The sequence below is a fragment of the Urtica dioica genome, chromosome 10 (assembly GCF_054948205.1).
Source record: "Urtica dioica subsp. dioica isolate 48M chromosome 10, U.dioica_male_clone48M_v1_H2, whole genome shotgun sequence".
NCBI lineage: Eukaryota > Viridiplantae > Streptophyta > Magnoliopsida > Rosales > Urticaceae > Urtica > Urtica dioica.
Genome location: NC_142765.1, coordinates 25,153,302 through 25,173,820, shown reverse-complemented (window position 1 = coordinate 25,173,820; position 20,519 = coordinate 25,153,302). Strand labels below are relative to the sequence as shown.

The 20,519-nt window shown below is 35.3% G+C and overlaps 2 protein-coding genes across 3 annotated transcripts; both read right to left on the bottom strand.

Annotated features, from left to right (window-relative positions):
* Positions 1–2,742: 2,742 nt before the first annotated feature.
* LOC149384435 (loganic acid O-methyltransferase-like) lies at positions 2,743–7,803 on the bottom strand. Of its 2 annotated transcripts, none has more exons than XM_089627629.1 (4): positions 7,442–7,803; positions 4,960–5,078; positions 3,806–4,462; positions 2,743–3,382 (listed from the first exon to the last, which is right to left on the bottom strand). In XM_089627629.1, exons 1-4 carry the CDS (start codon positions 7,458–7,460, stop codon positions 3,062–3,064), a joined length of 1,116 nt encoding a protein of 371 aa, XP_089483755.1. In that variant the 5' UTR covers positions 7,461–7,803; the 3' UTR covers positions 2,743–3,061. The 2 variants fall into 2 exon arrangements, with proteins under 2 accessions (XP_089483755.1, XP_089483754.1); XM_089627628.1 differs by lacking the exon at positions 7,442–7,803 and adding an exon at positions 5,193–5,419 and having other exon boundaries at positions 2,744–3,382.
* Positions 7,804–10,095: 2,292 nt separating this feature from the next.
* On the bottom strand, positions 10,096–12,790 carry LOC149384434 (loganic acid O-methyltransferase-like). The gene is made up of 3 exons (XM_089629531.1): positions 12,579–12,790; positions 10,891–11,544; positions 10,096–10,690 (listed from the first exon to the last, which is right to left on the bottom strand). The coding sequence occupies exons 1-3, from the start codon at positions 12,642–12,644 to the stop codon at positions 10,364–10,366; spliced, it is 1,047 nt and encodes a 348-aa protein (XP_089485657.1). The 5' UTR covers positions 12,645–12,790; the 3' UTR covers positions 10,096–10,363.
* Between the last annotated feature and the right edge of the window lie 7,729 nt (positions 12,791–20,519).

The window sequence follows — 20,519 nt, the reverse complement described above, 5'->3', positions numbered from 1 at the left end:
GAAAGGCACATCTGGGGTCCCAAGAAGATCGTTGATAGCTTCGATACTCATATCGACCGGTTTCCCACGGACCGTCACAACATCAGCTTGGGAGTCCGGCAAGTTTGCGTAGAATTCGTACACGAAGTTGACGTTCGAATCGAACTCGGGTACAGCACAATACCTCCCCCAATCATGACCAACTATGCTGTTGCGGATTTGCTTTCCTATATCCGACGTATTGCTTACATTGAATCCTCTCTCATGGATAATGTTACGCGGCAAGATTTTGTCGTAGCGTTCCTCCGCGACCTTGCTAGTAAAGATACTCGTGTTGTATTCCTCTTCGGGAGACTGTTGACGAGGTCGCTTACTTTTTACTTTACTCTGACCTCTGGAAGAGCTCGGAGCCTTGGAGGCTGTGTTTTTAGTTCGAGGCATTTTCAAGCTCCTACAAAACATAATCATAAACAATTCTACAATTAACATATAACAAATTATATATCAATTCCAAGAATATACATTTAAACATGACAAATTAAAACAATTCCAACAATCACAAATAATTCATAAACAATTCGACCAATCACAAATTCATGAACAATTCGATCAATCACAAATTCATAAACAATTCAATCTCAACATTAATATACATAACCATTTTAACCACTAACCTATGTAACAATATGTCAAACACAATCCGGACATTTCAATTTAACTCAAATTCTCATTCAAATTCCACTAACCTAAATTCACTCATTCAAATTTCACTAACCTAAACGCTAATTTCTTGTTCTAAAAAGAGAAAATCAAACAAAACCCTAAATTTGTGAATTCAAAAAATCAAACTATATGCAATTCGGGTAAACAACAAGAAATCCATATCAACAACACGAAATTAAATCAATATACACCTTAAAAAACTTTTAAAATCATACCTTACAATGAGGCGGCAAGAGAGAGAGAGAGAGAGGCGCGAGAGGAAGCACGGCGAGGACTCGGCGAGAGAAAAGTGACGGCGAGGACAAGGCGAGAGAGAGATGGCGGCGAGGACAAGGCGACGGCGAGATTTTGGGGCGGCGAGGACGTGGCGAGGGATTTTGAAAGAAAAAAACTGGAGAGATGCGGCCGAAAATGGTTGTCTCGTGTGTGTGTATTGGAAAAAATGAGAAAAAAACTGAAAACGGCCTTTTATAGTGAAAACCTAAAAACCCTCGCCGTGGCGAAAATATGTCTTCGCCGCGGCGAGGTGTTCCTACAACGGATATTATAACCGTTGTAGGAAAGTCTCGCCGCGGCGAGGATCCTCACTCGCCGCGGCGAGACAGTTTCTAAAAAAACTGCTTGGCCACGGTATCTACCTCGCCGCGGCAAAGGATATTTCTAGCCGCTGCGAAATTATGTCGCCGCGGCGAGAAATATTTATCGCCGCGGCGAATAGATTCTACAACGCTTTTAACAAGCGTTGTAGAACGTTTCGCCGCGGCGACGTTGAAATTGTGCCGCGGCGAGGCGCATCCTTCTACAACGCTTTTACCATGCGTTGTAGAAAGTTCTCGCCGAGGCATAAATCACGTGGTGCCGCGGCGAGGATTCTACAACGGATAGTGTAAACGTTGTGGAAAATCTAAAATTTATGTACTTCTACAACGCTTAACAAAAGCGTTGTAGAATAACTAAGTTTCTACAACGCTTAGCTGTAAGCGTTGTAGAAACACCGAGATTCTACAACGCTTAGCCATAAGCGTTGTAGAAACACTATGTTTCTACAACGCTTATGTGAAGCGTTGTAGAATCCCTAGTTTCTACAACGCTTATGTTAAGCGTTGTAGAAAGTGGGTTGTATAATCCAACATTTGTAGTAGTGGCTATATCAACAACCTTCCAAGCTCCCTCATCAATCGCTTTGAGAAAAGCTTTCATTTTGGCCTTTGGGTAGCCATACTTTGGTCCTTACAAAAGTGGAGGTCGAAAAATGCTTTGTCCTTCGTTCATGTTCATCTAAAACAAAACGTTAGCACACAAAGTAGATCACACTATGTGAATTGAGTGACGTGCTTTGATACCAATTGAAATAATTAAACGTGTTATAAGATGTTTGTTCAACTAGTGGGTGTATCAAGTTGTTGAAAAACTTATTGTTAATATATGCACGATAACATAGATCAACAATCAAACAATCAATATCAGGTAGAAAACAATAAAGGATACATGGATTTGGTAATCCTATTTGGTGATAAAGTACATACTCAGGGAGACTGATATGTCCGGTGGTGAAAATCAATCCACTGTATCTCAATCAAAGTTATAAAGAACATAGGTTTGCATGCTCACTCTCGAACGCTTTTCTTCTTTGATTTTCTAATAGATTGCAATCTAAGCTCCCCTTAGATAAGAGAGTCCCTCTCTTTTCCATGCAATCTTTTCCTAAAGATTGACACATCACATTAATGAAAAATACGCACTCACAAACTCTACACAAATAAAATAGAGCGGTACCAAGCACGTCGAAGTTGTTGTTGATGAAGATCTCTAGAGTAGAGAGACAAGTTCAAGGAAAAAATCGGTGTGAATTGACCAAACAGAAAAATTGATTAACCTACTTGCAGTCTTATAAGAGTTTTATTAGGTTAACACCAAATCTCTGTAAATCTATTATTCTCGAAAACTCAATATCCGAGAATATCTATCCATAATAATTTGAACTTCTTGCAACATTTGAACAACGTTCAAAAATTATTTTATCAAACATTTCATGAGTATTCAACATCATGGGTATCTGTTCATTCTGTCTTCAACAATTTTTTATCAGTTTGAAATGAGTACAAGAACTCATGGAATTATTTTTGTTTATTTTAAAAAAAGAAAATATAGTATCCAAACACCGATTATGGTTACAAATCGTAGTAGTACATATATTAGAAAGGCTTCTTTCTATTTATTATTATTATTATTATTATTATTATTATTATTATTATTATTATTATTTTTGTGTGAATAAAATAAGGAAATAGAAGCTCTAAATCGATAAGGTTTGGCGTGTTATCCGGGATTATAAGAGCCCAATGCATGTATGGTAATTTTAGACGCGTTTGAGTAACAGGAATAGGCCAACTGATTCACAACTATCAGCGAGGGTCTCCGAGTCGTTGAATTTCTTGGCGAGTCTCAAGTCAAAGAGCTCATCGGAAATCTCTTCTCCAAAATGCTCTTTGATCGTTCCTTCCATGCCAGCACGTAAAGTTGAAGACATCACTTCCGCTTCAGCCTTTTGATGTGATATGTTCACCGCCGATTCTATGCTGAATAGTCCGTTTCTACGAACACTCGATTCCACTTCTTCAAGCGACGCAAAATATTGTGCCACATTGTACGAGTCTATTTTTTCTTCCTCAATCTTACCCTGATAGCACAAAAAAATTACATATACACATATATCTACTTATCGTAAATAATCACATATTTTTAGCTAGACAAAAATGAATGAATAAGACGCATGTTTCGCTATGGAAAACATAACAAAGACAAAACATATAAATCATCATATCATATATTATTCTATAGTGCTATTTTATACGTGTCCATTAGGAAAAATAACCAATTTAAACGTTTGACGTTGATAAATAGTCAACGTTTGGTAAATTTTAGGTAAATAGTCATTTTCAGACGTAAATCTTAGGTAAATAGACACTTTCAGACGTAAATTTTAGGTAAATAGCCAACGTTTCGCATATGAAAGTGGCTATTTACCTAAGATTTATCAAATGATTAAGTTAGCTATTTTTCTAATTTTCTGATTTTATATACTTGTTATTTTTTTTAATACCTCCGCGGTCATATCAAGTAAGGCAGATTCTAGCTGTTCAAATGCATAGTTGATGAAGGCTTTCGAGTGAGGCGCTCCATTTGTACGTCCCGGGAGGATAAGCGCCAATAAGCCTCCTTTGACTATCTCGTGGGCTCGAAGTTTCAAAAACTTTCCCAAGTCCTCGGAAAATTGATCTGCAAAGGCCTCGGCCACCTCAGCCCTAGAATTGGAATAGTGAACCCGTCCTTTGTTCCAAGACGGAGAACGCTTGTCCAGCACTGCCTCGGGAATTCTAGAGAGCCACTGTGAAGCGCACGAAGAGTGAACGAAATGGAGCGAATCGCTTGGGAAGAGCCGGTCGTAGAAGGAACCGGGGACCCCCGCTGCAAAGTACCGTGATTCCGGGGGTATAGAGAGAAATAACTGGTTGAAGTCGTTCGACGCTTGGTCGCTGAAAAACACGTGGAAGTCTGGGAGGTTAGAAGCTTGTCCAGAGCTGTGAAACTTCCCTTCAAAGGCTTCGATTATGTTCTCCATCGCCAGAAGCGTGTTCGGTCCCACGGAGCAGCCCAAATCGGCTATGTTATAAGTTTTCGAAGAAGAGAAGTTTCGAATCTCAAATTTCTCATTGATGGACTTGTTGATGAGCTCCTTAGCAGCTTCAATAGCTTTTCTCTGCGGTTTTTATTGTTTTATGAAAGAAGGAAAACATTGGTTAATGTTATGAAATCGTTTGATATAGAATACAAAATAAACAATTTAAAACATTATCTTTATTTTTCTTTTCATGACTTGAAAAACATAGCAATATAGAAACTTTCACTTTTAAGGCGCTTGACGCTGTATATATCTATATACTATTAGCCTGTCTATATTTGTTTTTGTAGCGTTGTTTATTAATTTCAGTCTCCGCTACATTATAGAAGAGTCCTTTTGCGGACTTTGTCTTAGGATACTCTAGAGACTTTCACTAGTAACAATAAAAAGATGGGAATTGATATAGCCATGTATCACTAGTAACAAATCTATGTTCTCATGTGTGAAATTCAATATCTAAATTACATTAATATATTTAAAGTATCACTAAAAATTTTGTTGTCAAGATAAGTATTCAACTGTAGTATTTTTAGGCATAAACTATCAATCATTATTATAATATTGTTCGGTAATACCTGGAAGGAAGAATTCTGGGTATAGCTATGAAATCCATTCCCACCATTCATAGGACGTACAGCCACTTGTGCTATTGTTCTTTTCACATTTTCCACCGACATATCTACATGCCCAGTACCTATGCATGGCATTAATTCGTAGATATGAAAAATTTGCAGAGCTAACAAAGTTTGGCACATAAATTATTAATAGCAAAACTAAAAAAACGAGATGAAGACAAGAGACTAATTACTTGGAATTGACGAGAACTGAAAAGCCATTATACTGGGATGCAAAGTACTTAATACGTAAAGAATAAGAAAGGGGTTTCAATTGATGAAGATATAATTAACTTGTAGTATTTATATAGTAGGAGATCATCCTGGAGATTTAGAGGCTGCTTCTCTATAGTAAATTTAAATAAAAGATTATCCCCCGCCAGCTACGGCTACGGCTGCGATTAGAAGCCAGATATCTAAAAGTTTTTATATATATTTGACAACATTAAAATCAGCTAATTGATTAGGAAAAAACTAAAGCTTTCAAATCACGAGCGTTTTATGTTGAAAAACTGTAACTCATATAATTAGCACATTGACCATCAATATATCATAATTAATCAATTAGTCGTGCTTCAATTATGGTGATTCCTTATTAAATTTTTAATTTTTTTTTAAATAAAATATAAGGATTAATAAAAACGTATATGAATAAAAATAAACATAGTTTCTTCATTACTTAAATTTCGTTTAAACATTTATCACTGGCTTGCGTTTTTAATTCTATGTAAACAATATTAGATATATATATATATATTCATGATTGCATAAGCAAATAATTGTATAGAAATTGGCTTGTATTAATCAAGATAATCAAAATAAGAAAATCTGATGAGTATATCCGATGTTAGCTTTTTTTTTAAAAATAGTTTTTAATTCTTTTGAAAAATAATTTCTTAGTCCGAAGATATATGTTAGCTTTTTTTTTAATCATATATCGTGTAATTACAGTATTGTTACGTACGGCGGCTGCGACTTTTCAACACGACGACTAAATATATCCGATGAGTGATGTTAGCTTTTAATGATTGCAACGTTAATAAAGTTTTTAGAAAAATGTGGAATTAAATCTAACTACGCACGGAGTATCAAAAAAAAAAAAAAATCTAACTACGCACGTTTCTACACACGTTTCCACACAAGAAAATAATTCCACCGAATTACAACTACACACATACCTTTCAAATTGTTGAAAAAACGAAGAATATTAACAAATAAACAACAAATTACTTTTCTCTACCTTCAAGACGGAACCTAATTTTAATTGATAACTTGTATGAACCGATATACTTTCGAATTATAATTAAAATCAACTTTTCTAAATTTTAAACAGAAGAATAGTCAATTTTAAAGATGTAGTAATGAACTAAAAATTTCAATCCGATTTCATCATATTATTTTTGTAGTAGATTTAAACGAATATATATATATACTTTTATTTTAGTTTTTTTAATTGATATAGAGTAATTATTTCCAATTTCTCCCATTTATTTTTATTAATAATTTACGATCTATATCAAACTATCACGTGTTGTTCACCTCATAGTAAAGTAAAGTACCCATTTTATTTTCGCTTTGAGGTTGTGAGTCTTCTAAAACTACTAGTCTCAACTCTCAACAAATGCGCCAGTGTAAATAGCATAATGAAACAAGTTTCATAATTATTAATTTCGGCGACTTCTACATTGTTTGTTTTACAATTTTAGTGTTGTAATAATTATTTAATAAGTGGAGCCTCCATTTTCAAATAACGATTGAGATCGTGGTTGGCTAAAATGACACGACATGTGCGCACAATTATTTTACCTTATATTTAAAATAGAACTTTTTAATTATTAATTTTGATATCCATCTTGTTAATAAAATTAAAAAAATAAAATTAGAAAAATAGCCAATTTAAACATTTGACATTGCTAATTAATAATCAACTTTTGATAAATTTTAAGTAAATAGCCGTAAATATAGCGTGACCTAATAATATATGGAGGTGACTATTTATCTAAGATTTATTTAACGACTAATTAACAATGTCAAACATTTAATTGTCTATTTTCCTAATTAACCGAATTTAAAATCGCCAAATGAATGGGTTTACAATTATTCCCCATCAATAATGAGTTGGGGGTACAACAACTCTTCCTAGTTCATCGGGATGCGTTACGTTACAGGAAACAGGATACATCAAATATTCTTTGTCCATATCCCATTTTATTTAGTTGAAGCTCAAAAACACAAAACTCTGTAATAAAAAAATGGAAATTCCGTGTTAGATGGAATGAATAAGATTCTATTTGAAATGCGAGAAATCGGGACACATGTAACAGAGTACAGGCTGAGCAAAATGTTGTTAAAAAAAAAAGAAAAAAAAAAGAAAAAAAAAAGAGAGAGAGAGAAAGATATAGATTAGAGAAATCTTCATGAAAAAGAGATTTAGAAACAAAACCAGAGAAACGCATGATCATCGTGGAGTGTTGGAACGTGAGTGAGTCGTTTTGAGGTTACTGAGTCACTTTTACGTCGGTGCTCGAGAGGATCACAACACTCGTTAGCTTAAGAGGGCCGTAAGAAAAGTGATATGAGGAAAGATTCTGGGATTGACCTTACTCGTGAACAAGTATAACTATTATACAATGGTATGAAAAGAAGTCGTGAGCTTTTTATGATAAGATTGCTATCTCATAGTGTTTGTTTTTTTTTTCTCAATTACAGTGATCAGAAACAGCACTCATATATTACAGACCCAAACTATATCACTGAAATATAAGTGGAAAGGACAAGATAGAGACACACGCACATTCACTGAATGCAATAGCGTACACGCTCGAAAACGTAGAATAATGATCGATGAGTAAAAAAACAAACAAACCACATTCACATAACGCAATATTGTAACCCATAATAATAATGATCAATGCGTATAAAACAAACCATGACATACTCTCTCTTTTATGGTGGCTAACTAGCACGATGTCGTATTAGAGTTTCTCAAATGAAAATGTATATAAAAGACGTTCGGTGATCTTACGCATAGACGGTCTTCAACACATGTAGAATTTTTCAAAAACATTGAATCAGGTGAAAAATCATTGCCAAGATGTCTCAACAAGAAGCAAAGCATGTTGAGAGACATCTTGCCATTAAGTTTGCCGCTAAAAAAATATGATATTACCATACCTACCTAACATAGAGTTCCCTGAATTATCTATGGTTTATGTCAAATGTTATTAGTCAAAAATTATTTTTTTGGTAGTTTAAAAATTCTTTACTAGTTTTCTAGTATAATGTTTTGTAGAAAGAATGTATGCAATCTATGAGAAAAACGTATGGAGCGAAATTGATTTTTCAATCTTCATTGATCTGTATATTATAGCTTACTGTTAGGTTAACTTCTTCTTAAAACAAAAGAGAAAGAATCAAGAATAAAATAAAATCTAATACCCTAATTAAATAGCTACCTAATAAAATAAAAGAGAAGGAATCAAGTAATTGATTTCGTTGTTGCAACAAGCCGGGACACATCAAAGCCAAATGCTGGAAACTTTACAGCAAGCCTGCTGACTTTCAACCATCGCAACAATCCTCTCGCGACAACAAAATTGTTCATCAAGCCTCTCAGTCTACGGCAAGCAGCCTTGAAGCTCAATCATCGACACCTGAGCAGTCATTCTTCAACCAAGAAAACTTAGAGCAATTGTTTAAACTGTGGACCTCTCATCAGTCATCCATCTCTACATCATCATCATTAACCCAAAAAATAGCTCCAAAATAGTTCTAAACGTTTCCTTAGACATTCCTAACCCTTGGATCATTGATTCAGGGGCGTCAGATCATATGACTAGTTCCTCTTATTTATTCAACTCATATTATCCTTGTTCTGGCCCTGAAAAAATTAAGATTGTGGATGAGTCTCTCTTTGCTATTGCCGGGAAAGGTTCCATCACTATCTCCCCATCGATCACTCTATTCAATGTCCTACATGTCCCTAACCTAGCATGTAACCTATTGCCTATCAACAAATTAGCAACTTATTCTCGATGTCAACTCACATTTCTGCCTACTGGCTGTGTATTTTATGACATATGCTCGGGGAAGATGATTGGCAATGCTAAAGAATATGGGGCTATACTTCTTCACATATATGCTAACTTGAGTAAACAAATTCTATAACCTCATTGTTCTAGTTTCCTTTCATTATATAGTGAAATAATGTTATGACACCTTTGATTTGGCCATCCAAGTATCGGGAATTTAAAGCACTTATTTCCTACCATGTTTCAAAATACGAATATTGATATTTTGCAATGTGAAATTTGTCAATTAGTAAAACATTAAAGATCTAGTTTTTTTTTTTCCTGTGAAATATACTCTCAAGTTCTCATTAGTCAATAGTGATATGTGGGGACCAGGCAAAAATATTTCAAGCATAAGATGGTTCATCACTTTGATGATCATACTAGAAATACATCTATCTATTTGTAGGAATATAAAAATCATTAGGAGTATCTATCATCAAACTTGAGTGAGAGTATAAAAAATCGTTCCTATTTTTAGTAATCATTAGGAGTTAATTTTGTAATTACTCTTTTTAGCCTATATTGATATTCCTATGTATGTCTCTTCAAATTCCTTATGTATTTATCTGCTCATTATTGATGTATCTCTCAAGTGTATTGATAAGTTGTATTCTTATTCATAATATAGAGGTTGTATTGATAAAATTGAGTACTCTTCGAGACAGTACCAATCTCCAAAATAGCAAATCAATTCATCGCCTGAATCTCGATTGTACATTCTTAGGCATTTTTATATGCCTCAGTCATAACAACATATAGAGAATTTTACTTGGCTATTATAATTTCTGATTGGGCCTTTTAACAGGCCCATTGACTAAGGCACAATGAAGCACAACTGAGCCCATTGAATTGACTAAGGTTTTCCATTGTTGAATGGACGCAATGTCACCAAACTAGAGCAACTAGATCATCATGCAAAAAATAATCAGCTTCCAATGTTATGTACACAATGAATCAACTCTACTATCTATTTAAAATTACACAAATACCTTTATTTGATAAGTCGTGTTTGGTAACCGTTACATTATCGTGCAAAATTTATAACATTCGGTACCAATTGGAATACAATTGCAACAAAATAAGAACTTGAGAGACCGCAACTACTACATTTTGAATTTATGGATCAAACTAGAACGAGTCCTATCGTTCAAGTGTCCTTGATTTCAAAAACCATGAATACGAAGTAAAAAAACAAAAATTTCTTAAAGTTTAATGTCGAACTACGTGTTCGACACTGACACACATTTTTGCCTTTTTTTTTTTTTTTTTTCTAGCGATACACATTTTTGCCTCTACTCAAGGGTTTTGCGCTTGAGTAAGACAAATAGACTCCCTGAATTTTCCGATTCGAAGACGTCGCGATTGTCTTCAGCTTTTTTTGATAAAGAATCAAATAGCTCATCCGACGCATCTTCTCCGAAATGATTACGTAAAAACGCTCCCATACCAGATCTCATCGTAGAAGCAAACTCCTTTGGTTGTAGATTTTGTTGAGGCGTGTATTCCATTATTTCTATCCCAAAACACCCGTTTTGTTTAACAGCTGACCTCATTTCTTCAGGACATGCAAAATACATTGGCAAATTGAAGGAGTCTAAGTCTTCATGACTAATTGTACCCTGTCTCAGAGAAAACAAATATGTATAATTAAAATGCACACCAACAAATCTAATTCCATACATCTAATAGTTTATCCATAAGATCAAACAAATAATGTGTTAGTACTAGGTTTTCATTCATGTAATCCTACTATAAATAACTTCACATCACTACTTAGACATAAAATAGTTAATATAAAAAAAAAAAAAAAAAAACATACCTTGTTGGCCAAGTCAACAAAGAATGACCCTAGAATCTCAGATGTCTTGTACATGAATGACTCTGAATAAGGAGTTCCTTCCGGCCAAGCTGGAACAATAAGGGCCATCAATCCACCGCTTACGATCTCTTCTGCCCGAGCTTTCAAAAATACGTCCATGTCCTCGGAATATTGAGCTCGATAGGCCTGGGCTACCTGATCGGTACTAGAACCAGAGTAGTGGATTCTACCTTTGTTCCAAGCCAGAGAGTTCTTGTCCAACACTTTCTCGGGAATTCTAGAGAGAATTTGCACTGAATAAGAAGAGTGTACAAAGTGGAGAGAGTCACTTGGGAATAGACGACCGTGGAAAGAACCAGGCACGCCGGCCGCAAAATATCGCCTATCGGGAGGAAATGAATTGAAAAGTTGGTTGAAATCATTCGAGGCGTTGTCGTTGAAGTAGACCTGAAAATCGATGAGTTCGCTGTGCGTGTTTTTGCACTTAAGCGCCACAGTATCGATGATGTTTTGCACGGCAATAAAAGTGTTCGGCCCGGCTGCGCAGCCCAAATCCGCAATTCTAAAGGCATTTGAGGACTTGAATATGTTGATGTCAAGTTTCTCAGAAACTCCCTCATTTAATAGTTCTTTAGAGGCATGTATAGCATTTCTCTGTAATTAAACAATGGCATTGGTTGTCAGTCCTATATTATATAACAACGAATAATTATAAAGGAATGTGTACACATGTACACTATTGAAACTGATGTGCAAAATAAATAAAAAAATCTGAAATCATATATAAACAAGAATCCAGTCATAAATTGTGATAGGCATATGGCATGTATCATATGGTTTTGTTTTGTTCATTCGTTCGTTCGTTCTTCTTCTTCTTCTTCTTTAGAGTTTTTTTTTTTTTTTTTAGTTTGAATTGATGCGTAGTTGCAAAAATACTTGAAATTGTGAGCTGGAAGTAATATAACTAATTATATAGTTCTATAGCGTCCGTCTACAGCATTTCTCTATAGTCTGTATAACGCAATTCAATTGGCAAACTTCAAGGCCATTAATTATATATTTCTCCTAAAATATACTTCTTGGTAACTAACCAATATTTGTCTAAAATAAGAAAGAAACAAAAATAAACTTTAAAAAATAGGTTTTTGTTGCCGTATATAAATTTATACGGATAAGTATTATTGCTACCCTTGTATCTGATTTGTATATACATCTGTCAAAAATTGTATCTTAATTGTCATATTGTTTTATGGTGTCAAATTTGGACTGTTTTGCACAAAAAAAGAAAAAAGGAAAAATCGTACAAAATAGTCATTTGAAACTTATTGGTTAGCAAAATAGTCAAGGTTTCAACTTCAGCAAAATAGTCAAATTTAGATTTTCAAAATTTTTTTTACAGCTAGGATTAAATTTTTTGACGATTATTATAAGCAATTTATCATTTTCAAAAAAATTAATCTTGGGTTCAAAAAAAATTTCGAAACCAACTTACTGCACATTTTAGCTATTTCACTCAATTAAGACAAACCTTGGCTATTTTGCAAATTCATAACTTTAAATTAGCTATTTAGTTACATCACAAAAAAAAAAGGAAAAAAATACATATTTTGCTATCTAAGATCTTGATTGTTTTAAAATTAATTAATATGACTATTTTGAATAATTTAGTTGGGAAGGGTGATGAGTACCTGAAACTTGGAGTTCTTGCTATAACTATGTTCACTACTGCCTCCTTTTACTGAGCAATCCTCCATGACTTAATTATAATCCGTTTCTCCAAAAGACCGTCGTTCTTTTATTTCTCTCTGTATTATATGCGTGTTCATTTATAATGAAACCAGACCACATGGCAAAGGCCTTTTATACTCGTACATTACACATATATTTCTCTCTGTATAGCTTACATATGAATTCTTTTGAAAAATAATTTCTTAGTCCGAAGATGTTAGCTTTTTTTAATCATATATTGTGTGATTACAGTATTATTACGTACGGCGGCTGCGACTTTTCAATACGACGACTAAATATATCCGATGAATGATGTTAGCTTTTAATGAATGCCCAATCGAAGATTGCAACGTTAATAAATTTTCTAGAACTTAGACATTTTTAAATGTGGAATTAAATCTTGTTTACTAACTACTCACGTTTCCACACAAGAAAGTAATTCCAACGAATTACAACTACACACATGCCTTCCAAATTGTTGAAAAAACGAAGAATATTAACAAATAAACAAGGGAGACAAATTACTTTTCTCTACCTTCAAGAGGGAACCTAATTTTAATTGATAGCTTGTATGAATCAATATACTTTCGAATTGTAAATCAACTTTTCTAAATTTTAAACAGAAGAATAGTCAATTTTAAAAATGTAGTAATGAACTAAAAATTTCAATCCGATTTCACCATTTTATTTGTGTAGTTGATATAAACGAATATATATACTTTTATAAATCACTTTTAACCAATATGAATTTTCAAATTTGGAGGCTTAATGTTTTGAACGAGTTAATATTTTTTCAGTTGATTTGATTTGTGTTGTACGAATGGTTTTGGAATTCAAATACGTAATTTAATATAGTTTTTTTAATTGATATAGAGTAATTATGTCCAATTTCTTCCATTTATTTTTATTAATAATTTACAATCTATATCAAACTATCACGTGTTGTTCACCTCATCGTAAAGTAAAGTACCCATTTTATTTTCCCCGCCTTGATGTTCATCACTGAATAATAAAATTAGAGCTGCACAGTATCACACACGGAAAAAAAGAGAAATTTGAACATCGAAAAATGCATTTGGAGAAATCCCTTCACGTTCTCGGTCTTATTTTAAATATATATATATATATATATATATATATTGGGTTATATAGCTAAATAGCCTCCTAAAAATATACAGTTTTGGATTTAGCCAACGTTTGGTTAATTTTGTGTTAATAGTCAGGCGAATTTATTTACGTAGTTAAAAATACCAATATATCCTCGCAACTGTTCCCGCCCGTCCCCCTATCGAAAATAAAATCAATTAAAGCAAATCTTAAGATAATAACTGCCGCGTATCTTCTCAGTAATTAATACCAAATATACACACAATCTTCTCTCTCATTCAAACACAAATTCAAACACGAAATCCCAGAATTAGAACCCAAAAAAAAAAACCGAGAAAGAGAGATCGAGGGAGTGGGCTCGAGGAGGAAGACAACGCCTCCGCCGGAAATCAGCATTCGAATCCTCGCCCTGAGAACCGAAACTCCGGCATCGAATGCACCGGAAAACGCCAAACACTTCACCGCTGTCGAACTCATCCCCCAATTCATAAGCACCGATCAGAACGGGAACCCTAAAACATCTGAAACGCCGCTCCGACCATCCAAATCCTCTTCCTTTAATCCTGGCCATCCATTCACGGGACAGTCTCGCCGCCTCGGCCCGCTCTGCAGGCCCAATACTCGGCCAAATCTCCGCCAACTGCTCCAACAGCAACACCGCGTCTTTTCTCTTCTCGGGATCCTCGCCGTACAGATCGCCGATTGCTTCGAGGACCAGCTTCCCGGGATCGCCGGAGCCCCACAGCGCTCGGCGCACGCACTCACGGAGCGTCTCGTGCTCACTCGCCGACACGCTCAGCACAATCAAAAGCTTTTTCACGTCTGTAGTTCCCGGACTGGGATCGGGATCCAGATGAGTGTGACCTAATTTCTCTATGATTTTGTTATTCTCGACCTAATTTATGGTTTTTTTTAAATACAGTACATTCGTGTAAATAGATGGCCTATTTACAGTATGTTCGTGTAAATAGAAATCATATTTACAATATATTCGTGTAAATACAAAGCTTATTTACAGTATATTCACTGTAAATACAAAGCCTATTTACAATGTATTCGTGTAAATAACTGAAAAATTCTGGAAATATTTTGAGCACGAAAATTATGGAAATTATGAATTATGGAAGACAAAATAATATCAATGAATGAAGAATTAATTCGAAATTAATTACCTAATGAATTGCAACGAAATTCAAATTTCAAATTTGAAAAACTTCCCTATTCGGTTTCAATATTTAATTCGAAATTTTTTTAAAAAAATGCCTAATTAAAATAGCGTAAGGACAAAAAGGTAAAACTAATTCAATTAATAAGTTGCCACGTAAGCAAGATGGCTATTTACGCGAAATTAACGAAAGGTTGGCTAAAACCAAATTGCTAGTGTTTTAGATGGCTAAACAGCTAATTAAATCATATATATTCTCTCTTTAATCAGCGAACGAGGAGATGGAAACCTCTTTCTGATAAGGGAAGGACTACAAGTAAGCAACCATATTTGATCTCTAATGGGATCACAAGTTCCGACCATATACCAAACCACATGAAGTTGTCAAGTGTTGATTCAACATGAACATTAAAAATAATTGGTACAACAAATATTATTGCAATTTTCCGTGGAAAAAAGTAGCGGAAATATAATTATAAACATCATTGATAATTTGTGTCATCATCGACCATAGACCAAACCACGTTAAGTGTTGATTCGAAATGAACATTAAAAATAATTGGTACAACAAATAGTGCAAATTTTCCGTGGAAAAAGTGGCCGAAATATAATTATAAACATCATTGATAATTTGTATCATTATCGACCATAGACCAAACCACATGAAGTTGTTAAATGTTGATTTAACCTGAACATTAAAAATAATTGGTACAACAAATAGTGCAATTTTCCGTGGACAAAGTAGCCGAAATATAATTATAAACATCATTGACAATTTGTATCATCATTGATATCTATCGTCAAAGATAATTCGTATGCAAAATTGATATCCGGCGATGTTGTCGCCGAAGATACTTACAGATGGACTTCGACGATGTGTTGCAAAATGTATTTTCCATGCCAATTGGCAGGTCTAGGACCATGTCTTTGAAATAAGAACCATGATGTTGTAATATAATATTATTAATAACTAGAAATTTCGATTAAAATTGGTAATAAAAATGTAAAACATAAAAGTATTTAAACACAAATACTTAAAACATGCAAAACTAAGATAAAATAACAAATATCTTTGCATGAGGACCTTACCTAGCCTTCTGTGTGCTCTGTCATCCATGTTGGGGCATGTGCCCCGCTCTGACCTTCGGGAAAGAGGTATCGTTTGTGATAGTTGCTATGACTTAGATGGAAACTACCACGAGGACCATTTAACAATAGTTTATCATAGTGTATAGACATGGACGATAGCCTTGACAAGACTACGGAAAATGTTAGAAGCCGTGGTCCCCGGAAGCATGAAGTTTAGTCCGTTCGGAAGGAAGTTTAGACCGACGTTTAGACCTCGCTTGTTCTCCTTATGTACTGAGTAAATGCATCAAGCCAATATGTCATGGTGTTTGTCCTTGAGTAGCATATACAGGAGCTCCATAAACATCTCACTTTGAAGCGTAGGACTATCTCTACTCACTAGGACAAAAATCGTCATCTGGTGCGACGGATGTCGCACCAAATATGTCAAAAGTCGCACCTAATAGTTTATTAGGTGCGACAAAAAGTCCGTCGCTAAAGGCATTAGGTGCGACATGTCGCACCTAATAGTCATACCTTTAGGTGCGACATTTTCGGGTGCGACAATGTCGCACCTAATACGTTTTTTTAATTAAAAAAATTACAAAATTAGAAATTAGAAAATTAAATCAAAATTCATTTAAGCGGCAGCGACTGGACGGCGACGGGCAGCGGGATGGGACGGGGCAGCGGAGCAGCGGGGCTGGACGGGGCAGCGGGAGGCATGGCGGCGGGGAGGGACGGCGACGGCAGCATGGATGGACGGCAGCAGCTGACTGGCAAAGAGAGACAGTGTGAGACGGTGAGAGAGAGAGAGAGAGAGAGAGAGACGGTGACAGAGAGAGAGACGTACCGGGGAGGGACGGCGGGGAGCAGAGAGAGAGACAGATCGAGTGAGAGAGAGAGAGTGAGCGAGGATGAGTGAAAAAGAAGGAAGTTCGGGTTTAAAAACCCCAATTCATATTGGGTGCGACATTGTCGCACCTAATATATTGTCGCACCCAATATGAAATCCCAGGTCTAAAAAAAATCGGAGGGATTTCGTTGACAACTTTAATTTTAAAACCCATTGGGTGCGACATTTGTCGCACCTAAAGGTATTTGGTGCGACAATTTCATATTAGGTGCGACATTGTCGCACCGAATAACAATAAACATTAGCGAAATTTTTAGTCATCCGGTGCGACATGTCGCACCTAATATGGGCTTAGGTGCGACTATTAGGTGCGACATGTCGCACCTAATACCCTTCTGCACCCAATATGTTAATTTGTAGTAGTGACTTGATAATCATGTCTTGTCCTAAGAATGTTGAACATGAATTGCACCTTCATATCGTCCTCCTGATATGAATTGCTCCTTCGTAGCACAATAAAATTAATCAGCAATCAAACAAGCAATCAAACATAAAGCAATAACGACAAAGAGATTTGGTAACTTTGTTCGGTGTTAAAGCACATACGCAGGGGCACTGATACGTCCGGTGGTAAAAAGCTATCAATTATCTCAATAATCAAAGATACGTAACTTAAGTTTGTTGACTCCCTCTAAAACACTTTCTTCTTTGATTTCTCCAAATGATGGCAATCTAAGCTCCCCTTAGATTAGAGACTCACTTTCTCTTTCACTCAATCCTCTCCCGAAGATTGACACAACACGTCAATGAAAAACACGCACTCACAAACTTTGCACAAATAAAGTATAGCATTAGCAAGTACGTAGTACCATTTGTCGATGAAGATCGAGAGATTGGTTCGAGGTTACGATCGGCGTGAATTGACCAAACAGAAAAGTGATTAACCTAATTCAACCCTAGAAGAGTTTTATCAAGTTAACATCAAATCTCTCACGAATCTGTCATTCTCGGAAACCAAATATCCATGAATATATCAACATAATCTTTTAAACTAGAAACATAATATTTTTTGTTTTATTCACGCGAGAGGAAAGTGACTTTAAGTGACCCGAGTCTTGAACAACTTCTTGCAACTTGCCATGAACAACTTTATCAAAATTGTTTTGCCAAAATAAACCAAGCCATTGAGGATCCAACAATCTCCCCCTTGGCATTTTTGGCAAAACAAACTAAAATTACGCAGAGTGCTTTGAGTAAACAAAATAAGCTATAACGATTCTAATCAGTTCAAGCAAAAGGGAGTAAGGCATTGTTTAAGGCTAGCTATTACAACCCAAAATAAAAGAACTCAACCAAAAACACTCCCCATTTTTTCCAAAAAAAGACAAGTAAAGGAAATAAAAATTTTATAGGTTTAGAGTAAAATAAGCTGAACATACTGAAAAGAAATAATACGAAGAAAAATTACATAATTCTTCACGCATAAATGTCTTGGTCTTCTTCTTCATCTTCATCTTGGACTCCTTCTACCGGGTACCTTAGGTCACGTAGGAGCATTGAAAGATGCATTCTAAATGTGGTGATCCTCTTGAGCTCAAAAAACTTGAGATTGATCTCCGCTTAAAGTTGTTTGATGATTTCTCTTTCATAGTAGAGAGAGATAGAGAAGAGGATGTACCTGCACGAGAAGAATATGGTAGTACATCTTCCCGAACAACAAGAGCAGTGTGTTTCCACTCAATGTCATTAATATATTCTTGTGTTTTCCTGTCAACAACTTCCGGTCTGCATTGAAGCGTAGGGGCTCTCTAGAAAGGGCATCATAGTCAATCTTAAGATAAGGGCATTGCTGCATCACAAGCTCAAATATAGGATAAGGAAACTCAATGGGATGGTTAATGATGCAAATCAAAAGAGTCTAGAAAGTTGGGATCGCAAAAACGGACAAGAGAGGAGTGTTTTCTGAGTGGAAACGTCCTAGTAAACAAGACTCACATGGTGGGGTCTCAGCATTTAAGCCTAATTCGAACGTTTAGGCTTTCAAAATGGCGTTTTGTGTTCTGTCTGTTTTGTTTCATTATTAGTTTTTTTAATTTCGTTTATTAAGAGTCTTTATTAATGTTTAATTATTCAGTTTTAGGGATGTGAATGGTCACAAGATGCATCTATAAATCTTTGTGACTTGTTTTGTAAAAAAAAATAGATTATGAATGAAAAAAAAATGAATACCTTTGTGTTTTTATCCCCAAATTCGTGTGTTCTGGTGAGGACCCGATTTGATGTCCGAGACCTAGTATTCATGAGCGAATCAATAGGTGGAGGAAGGTTCTTTGATTGAGTATTCGTGCGTCGAATCAACAATCGTAGTCCATTTATCTCATCAACAATCGAAATTATCACCTCGCCTTTAGCTTCCGCCTGCATCAATTAACCTTCTTAGATTTTCCATGTGCAACAATTTGATTAAAAAAAATGATGAAACCAATATCAACTAAGCCCTTATTTTCAAATGCATATAGAAATTGTCCTAAGGCATTGCTAACTGTACCCCGTTGGAGATTGGGGAACTAGTTCTTGATAACAATATCATAAAAAAGAGGATGCTTGGTAGACAAGGAGAAATCGGGCGAATTGCAGAGAGCAAACAATTCTAATAGACCTTTCTTAAATAAGAGAGATAAAATGTCGAACAAGACAAAGAAAAATGAGTATATTCTCAAGATGCAAAACGGTTTAATGCCACTTTTTCACTATAGGCACGTGTCGTTGAGCCTCAATCAAATCAAATTAAGACTCATTTTCTCAGCCAATGCCGTCATTTTTTTCTTCAAATTTCTTCAAATTAAGCCGCATGTCACTCCTCCTTAATTTCACGTTAACCACCAAAAAAAATATATATTAATACCTGATTGAAAATAAATTCATAATTCAAAGAGAAATTTCATTTTCTAGACCCAAAAACTATGAAAATATCACCATTAGACCCGTTACTTAAAAAATATCCAAAATTGGACTTTTGGACACATTTCGGACAAAAATACCCTTACAAGACCATATAACACTACTAAAAAAAATTCATTCTCTACTTCTCTCATTCTCTCTCATTCTCTCTCATTGTCTATCATTTTTTCATCATTTCGCGTACCCAATTGGTGTAATTCCTTCAAAATGGGTAAGTATGCTTCTCCATTCATCTTTTATTGCTTTAGTCATATAGCTTGTATAGAAAAAATAAAGTTGGTAGATGTAGGTAAAAGTTTCCGGAATTTAACGTTATTTCAGATGAATTCCGACCTTTTCGGATGAAAATCATGTAAAAATTCCGATGAAATTTAAGCCACAAATTCCGACAATTTCCGACAAATTCCGACACATTCCGACAAGACCAAAATTCCGATGGTTTCTGACCGTTTCCGACCGATTCCGACCGGTTCCGACCAATTCCGACCGGTTCCGACCAATTCCGACCGGTTCCGACCAATTCCGATGAGTTTGGAAAAAATCAAAGTTTTATGCATTTTTTTGATATTTCTTGCAGTTTTATTGATGGTTAACGGCACGTGGGAGAGAAATGGACACTTATACGTGTTCAAAAACGCGAGAACATTTCCGCTTGAAGTTTCGAAAGAGACAACCTACATGGAGTTAGTCGACAAGGTGTACAAGAGAGTCGATATAGACAGATCAAAGTATGACTTAAAGTTT